Below are 10,360 nucleotides of genomic sequence, written 5' to 3' on the forward strand. Positions count from 1 at the left end.
TTTTTTTGTATGTGTAAAATAGCCAAGTAATTTTTACTTATATAGGCCACATTATTTTTAGAGAAATGAACGTAGCGAAGACTTTTATATAAGTCTTGGCGATTAAAAGTCGATGAACGTAGTTCAGAATCTTATATAGGTCGCGATGATTTTTTTTTTCAGGAAAAGTCTTAAAATTTGTTTAGGTTCAAATTGACTTTTTCGCGATTTAAGATTGATTTCGCTTCAAGTTCAGCTCCTTTGTTAAAAGGAAGGCAAACTCCTCTATCAAACAAAGAAAGTTTTAAGCTCAAAAAAACGTGACCGACTTCTGGTTTTGATAAATGAGTTTGATTTTCCCAGCGAAATAAAAATTTTACTTATTAATCCAGTTTTCTCAAATTGGGTATTGTTATTAAAAGAGTGCCAATCATGAATTTTTCTGGGCATTCAAAGAACTTTAAGGGCATCTAATTTTTTCTTTGAAGTTCGAAACTTTTTTAAATGAAAAACCAGTCAGTGTTTTTTTTTTCTGGTTACTTGCGTTCATTGACTCTTTTCCAACTTCTTTTGGCTATGTTTTTTTGTTCTGGCCATTTTTTTTTAGTTTTGGTCAAATTTCGAGCGAGTAAAGCGAGCGAGCAAGTTTATTATAGGAGAGTCGCAGTATTAATAGTGAAGTATTATGAGTTTGTTAATTTCAGTCCTAAAAAATCTGGTACAATTAGCTTTGGAAGTTTATCGCGAATAAAAGTCGTCAAAAATTAAAATACAAAATTTTGTTTGAGATTTTTATTAGTCTTTTTTCGGAGCAAATTGTTGTCCAATATCCCTATCGGAAATGCCTAAAATCTAGGCTTCGTTCAGATCCTTTCATCGCCCCCTCTAAAAAAACTAACTGAAAATTTTGTAATTTTTAAGAGTAATGAATGTAGTCAGGACTCTTATATAGGTCTTGCTGATTTGTTTTCAGGAAAAAATCTCAAAATTTGTTTACGCTCAGTTTTGATTTTTTGCGGTTTGACTTGTGAGTTCAGTGCAGTTCCATTGTTAAAAGGAAGGCAAAATCCACTATTGAACAGCAAAAATGTAAAGGTCACGAAAAAATTTATCGACTTTGAATTCCGAAAATGGAAGCTAATTATCAGATTTTTCAGCGTAATAAAAGCTTAACGTATTGATCAAGTTTTCTCAATTTGGGTTAATTTTAGCAAAACATTGTCCATCATAAATTGTTCTACAAATTCAAAGATATTTAAGGCCATCTTTTTTCTTCGAAATTCAAAAATTGAAGTCTCTTGAAAAGCGAGTTTTTTTTTCAGTTTCCTTGCGTTCATTACGCTTTCCCAACTGTTAGTTGGCTATGTTCTAGAATTTAGTCGGAACATTCTGTGCCACTTGTACAGCAACCGGCCATCATTGTTTTTGTTTGTTTTTTCAAGAAAAAGTCGTAAAATGCTCTATTTACTACAGATGTGCATTCATACATTGTAACGCATTTATAAATGCACTTAGATACATATGCTTTTTTGGGTTCAATAGACATTCATCTGCTGAAATTTACGTAAATAGCACTCTCTAAATACGAACGTAGAAATGACGCACAAAAGTTCTCTTTTCGACAGTGGAATTTAATTTTAAATTTTTCAGCACCTTAAAAACTTCATCTATTAGTCCAGTTTTCTCAAGTTTATCAAAAAAGTGTCAATCATAAATGTCTCGAAGTTCAAAGAGGGTTAATATCATATAAAAACATTCCGGAGATTTTTTTTCGGTTTCTCGCGTTTTTTACTCTTTTCCAACTGTCAGTTGGCTATGTTTTTTTTTTCTATAGCGAAAAAAATTGATCTCTCTCAAATGTGTTGTGCAGAAATTAGTTTTTCTATTCCAAGTAAAACATTAGTGCTTTGTTTGGTGACACTTTTGTAGCAGGTATGTACGTTAAAATTTGCTCGTGTATCAGGATAAATTAATCGAAGTTGATAAAAAATCAAAATAAAAAAGTTATGTAAAGTATGAAGATATGCATTTAGCGTCTTTGATCATAATAATAAGACCAAATGATTAGCCCCAATTTTTTGGAACAATTCAATATGCCGCTTACGGGTGTTTTAAGAACAACCTATATACCGCGTTAGTTATCCCAAGTTGACGAAGTTAGCCGTTTTCAACCCTCATAACTTTATCAAAATTGTTCACCGGCCATTTTTTTTTACCTCACCGGCCATTTTTTTTTTACCTTTCACCTTCGGACAACTGCCTTTCGAAAGTCGGAACTATAAATTTATCTATTTGATGCTTTTCTAAATTATCAAATGAACCGAAAAAAGCGATTTGCTTCATACAATAGTATGAAAATCTACATTTTCTAAATCGATGATATTCGCAAGATTTTTGAAATGAATAATTTATACACAATTTGGTTTTATACATTCCTATTTCTTACACGCAAATTTAGCGGCGTTGTCTATGATATTACAAATTTTAACATATACAATAAGTGTAGGCAAAAACCAGGCATGCTGTAAAACTTTGTTTTTAGTGTCGATGAATGTAGTTCAGATTCTTTTATAAGCCGTGATGATTTTTTGCAGGAAAAGTTTTTTGTTCACGCTTAAATTTAATTTTTCGCAGTTTGTTTTTTGATTTCTTAAGTTCAGTTAATTTCTATCGTGGAAAGGGAGACAAACTCCACTATCGAACAGCAAAAGTGTAAGCTCGCGAAAAACGTGATCGAATTCTGGTTTCGAAAGTGATTTAATTTTCTGATTGTCTAATGGTATGAAAACTTTACCTATCAATCCAGTTTTGTCAAATTGAATTAATTCAATCAAAAACGTGTCAATCATTTTAAAAAATTAAATTCAAAGCGCTTTAAAGCCATGTTTTTTTTCTACTTCGAAATATTTGAGTTGAATTGTTTTTCATAAAATAGTTCAGTTTGTCTTTTCTGTCTCCTTGCGTTCATTGACTGTTTTCCAACTCTGTCTGTTGTCTATTTTGATTTATTTAAAGCTTTTTGCCGCTTTCTAACTTGTGTTTTTTTTTCACAGTCTTGTAACGCAGTGTTTTCGCAGTACGCTTCGCTTCTCTATCCAATTTTCTCCGGGCTATGTTCATTTTTTGAGAACAAAGTTATCTGGTCATAACAACATTTTTTCCCGATTTTTATCCTTCATTTGTAACGGCGCATTTTTTTTGATGACACAGAAGTTGCCTGTGTCATCAAAAAAAAATTAAAGTCCAGTAATTGCGTAACGTCTTAAAGTCTCTGATATAAATCTTGTCTGATTAAATAATTTCCGAAATTCATCTGGGTTCAATTTTTCTGAAGACAAAAAGTTTCGTTTTCGATTCAGATATGAAATTTGAAATATTTAGATATCGTTTTTCAATTGTGGTATTTTTCTCCAAATTTCTACATGTCGCGTGAAGCTCAGCTTGGGTTCTATCCTGACAATAAATGTTTTAAAAGTAATAGTAAGGAATCCAGCTATACTAGGATGGGTAAAAAGTTCTTTCTAACACATCGATTTTAAGCTGTAAGAAAGCACTAAAAATTACGTCGGCTTAAGTGAATAAGCCTACATGCTAATTAATTTCAGATGAAAAATTGTTCAATTGGTTTAAAGTTTTTTTTCGTTCAATCAGAATCTACATTTTGCACTAACTTACTGCATGATTTTTTTGCTCAATTCTAGGTATTCCTGCTCATTAGTCGGCGATTTTATAAACAAGTAGTGGGTAATTTTTTCAGTTAGGGTTTGCGGGACTTTTAAATGGACCAGAGACTGGGCAGAGTGGAAGTGTCGAGTGAGTCCATAGCAGATGACCACCAGGCCACTCCCTATCCGCACAATTATATCTATTCTTCCTCCTACTCTTCCTCAGACCACAGCTCCGATCCCTCGTATGTTCCGAGTACCAGTGGAAGTAGCAGTAGTAGGGCACAGGATAGCAGGTCAGAATCTATGTCTGAAAACGAGAAGCTCACAGACCTCTCGCTTGAATCGGACAGTGGTCAAAAGCTGACGATGAGTTCGGACTCTTTTTCGATGCAGAAACGAGACGCAAGCACGAATACAAGTCAAGAGATGGATAGGAATAATAACTTAATTGAATCAAAAGCAAAAGTCACAAGAGTACGTTTTATTGAAGGAGAAATCAGTTCATCGAATGAAGAAAAGTTAGCTGATGAATCACGTACCGAGGAAAAATCAAGTGGAGATGAAAATCCGTCCAGAGTTTACGTCGACAATGCTTTCAACCGCAAAATAGGCCGGGTAGGGTTGCCGTATGGATCAAAGGTTGTTAGAAGAAGCGATAGTTTTTCAAGTGATGTTTCAAAAAGTGACCATAGCATGAATGAGAAATCGACGTATGTGAAGTATTATGTGGACAATGAGAAAAACAGGCTACTATGTCGAGTCGGGTTGCCCTACGTCCCGTTCGCGCCCAAATCGTCGTCTAACCAAGTGCCAAATCTATCCCAAATTGGATTTCGGAAGCTACGCAGATCCAAAAATGATTATGTAGGTGAGGTTGATTCTGGATTCATCGAAAAGTCATATTCGAGTGTTTTAAATCAGAGCACACAAACTAATTCGTCTTTCTATGGCGATGTTCTTAATTTTAATAAAGAAAAAGGCAAAAAAGCTCAAGCAGTGGATGCAGTAGCAACGCAAACAGAAGTGAACAGTTTTAGCGACGCAAATGTCAAGTTTGGTTACTGGAAACAAGAACATGCAACTGAATTAGAGGAAGGTTGTACACGAAATCATCAAAAGGAGGGTGAAAAATTGTTTCAAAGTATTTTGCAATCGATAATATCAAATGGAGATGATGATGAGTATTATGACCTGTGGGGGACGAAACATGGTAGAAATGGAGGCGGAGACAGTCTAAATGATACCTATGTAGTGTCTGCGACTGTGTGTGAGAAAATGAAGCCAAGTTCAGCTACAGCAGCTAACTCGGTGAAGCTAACGCTGTCAGAGTCAGTGGCTGTTGAGATTTTTGAAGAGGAGCATGTTCATTCAAAAAACGAACAGTGTGAGGTAAAGTGTAATTGATGCTGAACAAGTTTCGCCACTGAAACTATTAGTCACTCAATCCGTTCACCTCGCCACCAGAAATGATAGAACTCAATTATATACTCAGTGATGACTCCCTTTCCCCAAACACCCCAACAACTCCCTTTCATGATTATTGATATCAAAGCAAGCAAACTGATGATAAATTAGTACGGGCACAATAGCTCAGAAGAGTTGACTATCACCCGATTCACAAAAAAAAAACATTTTTCTTCAGACGGGAGAGAAGGAATCTTCTCCTGCTCTCTATTAAGTGACATAATTTCTCCAGTCGATCTGGACTGCAGTTATTGTCAAATTTCTAAAGTTATCGCCTTGTTTTAGGGCACTGGATCAACTGAATGGAAAGAAGAGTTGCCGCGAATCTGTAATAGCTACAAAAACCCTTCGGACTGGAACAGGACTAGGAACTTCGACAGTGAAAACCGCGAAGAGTACTTCAAATCACTCTTCCGGGACAGCAAGTTCGTCCTGATCGACTCATCTCGCATCCAGCTGGGAGAAGTGATTGGCTCAGGGGGCTTCGCAGAAGTGCGTAGGGGCAAATGGAACCCGGAGAGGAAGCCAGTTGCGGTGAAAAGTATGGACTCAGCTGTCATTGCTCACAGTAAATTGGATTTGTTCATACGCGAAGTGGGGCTTCTGTGCAACCTCCATCATGAAAATGTAGTCCAGTTCTACGGCGCCTGCATGGAAAGACAGAAATACTGGATTGTGATGGAGCTCATGGAAACGAGTCTGTTCGAGACCTTGCATGTTCAGGATGAAATGGTCCAATTTTCAGAAGCGGAGCGTGTTAATATAATCAAGCAGATAGTGAATGGGTTGCATTACTTGCATTCGAACAAAACAGCTCACTGTGATCTGAAAACGAGCAACGTGTTGTTGAACGGAGTGAAGACTGATCGAAGGAGAATATGTGCCAAATTGACAGATTTTGGGCTGAGTTTAATGAGAAGAGAAGGTGAAACTTCAGCGGACGCTTCTGACTATATCAAGTATTTCGGAACTCCATTTTACTCGGCCCCGGAGGTACTAAGAGGTGAACTCCTCAATTACGCTATGTCTAAACGAGCCGATATATTTTCGGTGTCCTTGGTTATTTACGAAATTGTTTTCGCAAAAATGGCCTTTTCACATTTAAATTTGAGGCAGATGCAAAGGCAGGTTGGAGATTTGGGCATGCAGCCGTTTGTCCCCAGTGACGCGAAGTTGACCCGAAATTTGAAGGATATATTTGAAAAATGCTGGAACATGAAAGCTGAAAGTCGACCAAATGCACAACAGTTGAAAACCATGGTTGAATCCATGAATAGATTGTTTGTTGTCGATTATTCAGACTGCCTTTGAAGGAAGCGAACTTATGACTTTGAAACTGAGTTCTTGTTTATTGATGCAAATTGATCTATCGTGAATTGTTTTTAAATATGAACATATGCCTGTTTTATTGAAATTTCTATGAATTAAAGTAAATCGACTGTATGGAAACAGCGGAGAGGCAAGGCGATCACTTTAGTAACGTCAGATTTGCAAAGGGAATAGAATGTTTCAGTCACATATTTCGCTGATTCTTTCAAATCACTTCAAAATTTACCTTAAAAAGAAGAATAGCATTTTCTGTTTTGATCAATTTTTTGGTTATGGGTTCTAAGTAAGCTTGATAAGCAGTAAGTTAATTTCGACTCGTTCAAGTAGTTTGAGTTTGGGGTCTTTCCTTGTATCTCGGTAATTTTTGTGGTCTTATTTGAAAGAAGGATCGTATGGGGACGCTAAGGTATCACAATAAAGACCTTTCAGTCTTGAACTTAGATGTATTGAATTTTTTCACAAAATAGAGTATCAGTGTTAAGAAAAAGATTGTCTAATTTTTTAGGCTAAGTGAATAAGTGAACCTGGGATCAATTTACGCTTAAGTAAAAAAATACTTGCTTAGTAAATGAAGTATATTTTTTTAATCGATGATTCTCAAAGCGTTGAAAGGAACCATTGTCTAGGGTTGGTATTTTTATCGCAGTTTGCAAGTGATTCACTTGCAAATTTTTTAAAGCTCGCACTCGTGATTTGGTTTTCATAAAGATATTTGAAAAAAAGCTATGTAATTTAACTGAAAAATTGGTGGATACTTTTGTTTTTAAGGCATTTTAGTAGTTACCAAAGGAGTCACAGCCAGAAAGATCAATTCATTTAACCATATTTTTCATTAACACTTGCGGGCGTACTGTATTAATGCGGACCTTCTTTCTTCCAACCTAACGTGCAAATGAAAGTTCATTAAAAGTGGTCATTTATTTGGTGGCTCTTATGCTATAATCACGATCTGTAGCATAGGAATTTCACAACATCTGTTCTCTGCTTTATATGTGGCTAGTGTGTTATGAATTAAGCGTCTGTGGTTAGTGCATGATACTCATAATATGTAGGTCGCAGATCGATCCCGAGACTTATTTCTACGAGGATTATTTCTAACTTTTTTGCACTTTATAGAGTTGCTTTTTTGTCGTGCTCTTGCTAGTGTTTCGAAGTGCAGCTTCGCCCCTGTATAATATTAGTTTTATAATTAATTAGTATAATTGAAAGCTAGGTTTACCTATCAAGGATCAATAATGTTATTTTGCCATAGTAATCTAACAAATACTCTCAAAATTTTTTAAAAGAAGCGATACGTAGTCGAAGTACTTAACTACTATATATTTTCGAATTGTTTTTTTTTTGCGAAGTTTAAATAATTTTTCTAGAATATGTTCTCTCTGAGCTGAGTAAGCGTCATTAGTTTTCGCGAAAATACATTATTCAACAGAAAATTTCAATTCACGTTCCAACTCAAGAACAACTCAATATGAAGTCTGTAGATGGTCATTAATTAAGAGTCGGTAAATATGTTTTGTTCATAGCTGATTCAAGCTAGAAAACAAGGTGCTGCACAATTGATTTCTCGATTAGTTTTATTTAAATAGTTTAACTCGCTCGCCAAATTTAACTTCTTCGGTTGTTAAAAAATCATTGAACTTGATCATGTCAAATAAAGCGGTCCGATTTTTTGATCCGACTCACTAAGAAAGTACCGTAAAATGAGATCGGTTTGGTGTGTTCTCCAGGCAAGTATTGGCTCCTTAAATAATTTTTCGGCTCACTTAAAGGGTTTTTCATTCCGTTCGCCAGAGTTTGATAGCCTGTTTCTCTGTCAGTATTGTCACAATTGTAAGAAAAAGACGCTCTGCAATAACAGGCGTCATTAATTAACAGACCTATCTTCAAAACCAACGAGACTAATCATTACCCTTCCGATAGCAAGGGAATTGCAACCGGGTACAAGACTTTTTTCCGTAAACTCTTTTTCCACAGGATTCATTGGACTCCTGATGGTACCTTGATTCATAATGCATTCAAAATTCGTAGTGTCTTTTGCACGCTTAGCATGGTGGTAACGAATACGCCTAGGGCGGCAAAGGTCCTGAGTTTGAATCTGACCAAAACCTGTTTTCTTCAAACGGTAATTGTTCCGTTTCAAAAAATTTTGGGCTATTTTTGCGCATGTATGTGCTCTGAGGGACTTTAAAAAAATTATAAACCTATGAAAATGTTGAATTTTTTTCGGCATGAAGGGTTTCTGCTCAGGTTTTTTCGGCTTTGTTACCGCTTGGTAATTTTAAAGTCAATCCAGTCAACCATTCGGCGCATCTGACGTAGAGATAAAAATAACTGCTTGAGACAGCAAAGATTTGGGGTACGAATCCGGCCGGTCCTTTTTTTGCTAACTTTTTTGTACTTTTTCGGACTATAGTTCGTCTGTTTATTTTTTTTTCGGGTTAGATCCCGTAGCTCAATGGTTCAGCTTTATTCCAAGTTGCTATAACCTTAATGCTAGAGACGGCAAAGCTCGGAAGTTCGATTCCAGTTGTGACCTGTTTTTCCAGTTGAGGTTTTGGCTAATTTAGATTATTGTATGTCTTTTTATTTTTGTCTGCTTAAATTCGCAGAAAGGACTCCTTTGACAACTTGGCTTCTGTGTAGCATTCAAAAGATCTTTGTTGAGTTTTTAATGGTGCAGGCTATTTTTTTTGAAACGATTACTGAGCTGGATCAAATAACCGCAAACGCGTTAATTGCTCGAGTTATATTGCGTGTCCATTGTCCCCAGTTGTTTTTTTTTCTAAACGCGCATAATTGTACAATAATGAGCATAGATAAAATAATTTTTTTTTAAATTGAGGTCTAGACATCAAAAAGTTCCAGATAAAAAAAAATTTCTTTAGAAGATGCTGTAAACGTCGAAAATTGTCTGAAAAAAATGCACATCGAGCTCAAAATTTTTTAAAAATAGAAACGAAAAAGAATTAAGACACGCCGCTCTTTTTCAAAAAATAGATATAATTAACAAGTAAACACGATGCAGCTTCTTTGAACATAAACCATCAAGACTGCTCAAAGATAAGGGCAAACCACTGGATTTTCCAACTGTCTTTAATTTTCCGCGTTAACTAGTTTCAAATAGTCTTTGATTGCGAATATTTTGGTACCTCCATTTTTGGACTGCTAAGTGAAAAACATCAAGCATCTGAGTTTCTCAGTTCTTCGTAAGTCAAAATCTCTGATTAGACCAAATGAGTGAACTATATAATTTTTACCGCATTTGCTGCGCTACGGCAGAACACACGAAACTTTGCGCACATTAATTAACTCAAACAGCTATTTTCAATCCCACAATTTCACAAAAAACAATCACCGTTGAAACAGCTTTTGAATTCAAGATGTTGATGTTTTTTGCTTGATATAAGAAGTCCGTCGAATAAAGTCATTTAAAAAGTAATTTTTTGTCTGAATAAAAAAGCCACACCGAGATTAAATATGCTGTTAATTTCTTCAAAATTGGGAACACATATATCTTAAGGCTGCAGTTCAGTTGAGAATTTACCATAGCTTAAAAAAAGTCATTGGTGCGGTAAGCTGCGGTTAGAAATTAAGCAATAAAACCACGATAAACCTCGCTTTATTGCTTTTTTTCTTGATAGAAGTCAGTCTGTTATTCACAAACCATCCTGTGTCGACATTTGAAACCGTCCAAGCTTTTTGGAAGGAATTTTTTTTTAAAAAAATTGATTTATGAGCTTTCAGTTCAATGTATTTTTGTGTAGAGTTAAATTTTCAGTTGCTTTTAATAATTAATGTAAAAGCAGCTTTCCCTCCAATTTTTTTTTTCACGATAATCATTTTAAGCAACCGAAGTTTTGACGCTGCAAAAATTAGCTTGAGCTGAGAATACATACAACAATGTTTTTGTCGAATACCTT

At 35.5% G+C, this 10,360-nt stretch overlaps 2 protein-coding genes across 2 annotated transcripts in view; one reads left to right on the plus strand and one right to left on the minus strand.

The window, feature by feature from the left end:
• Positions 1-10,360, minus strand: part of LOC134840436 (androgen-dependent TFPI-regulating protein-like) — a 183,940-nt gene that overhangs the window by 132,884 nt on the left and 40,696 nt on the right. The gene's annotated exons all lie outside the window — the stretch shown is intronic.
• On the plus strand, positions 3,647-6,544 carry LOC134840429 (uncharacterized). The gene is made up of 2 exons (XM_063856218.1): positions 3,647-5,036; positions 5,397-6,544. The coding sequence occupies exons 1-2, from the start codon at positions 3,759-3,761 to the stop codon at positions 6,420-6,422; spliced, it is 2,304 nt and encodes a 767-aa protein (XP_063712288.1). The 5' UTR covers positions 3,647-3,758; the 3' UTR covers positions 6,423-6,544.

Source organism: Symsagittifera roscoffensis, chromosome 2, assembly GCF_963678635.1.
Source record: "Symsagittifera roscoffensis chromosome 2, txSymRosc1.1, whole genome shotgun sequence".
Lineage (NCBI taxonomy): Eukaryota > Metazoa > Xenacoelomorpha > Acoela > Convolutidae > Symsagittifera > Symsagittifera roscoffensis.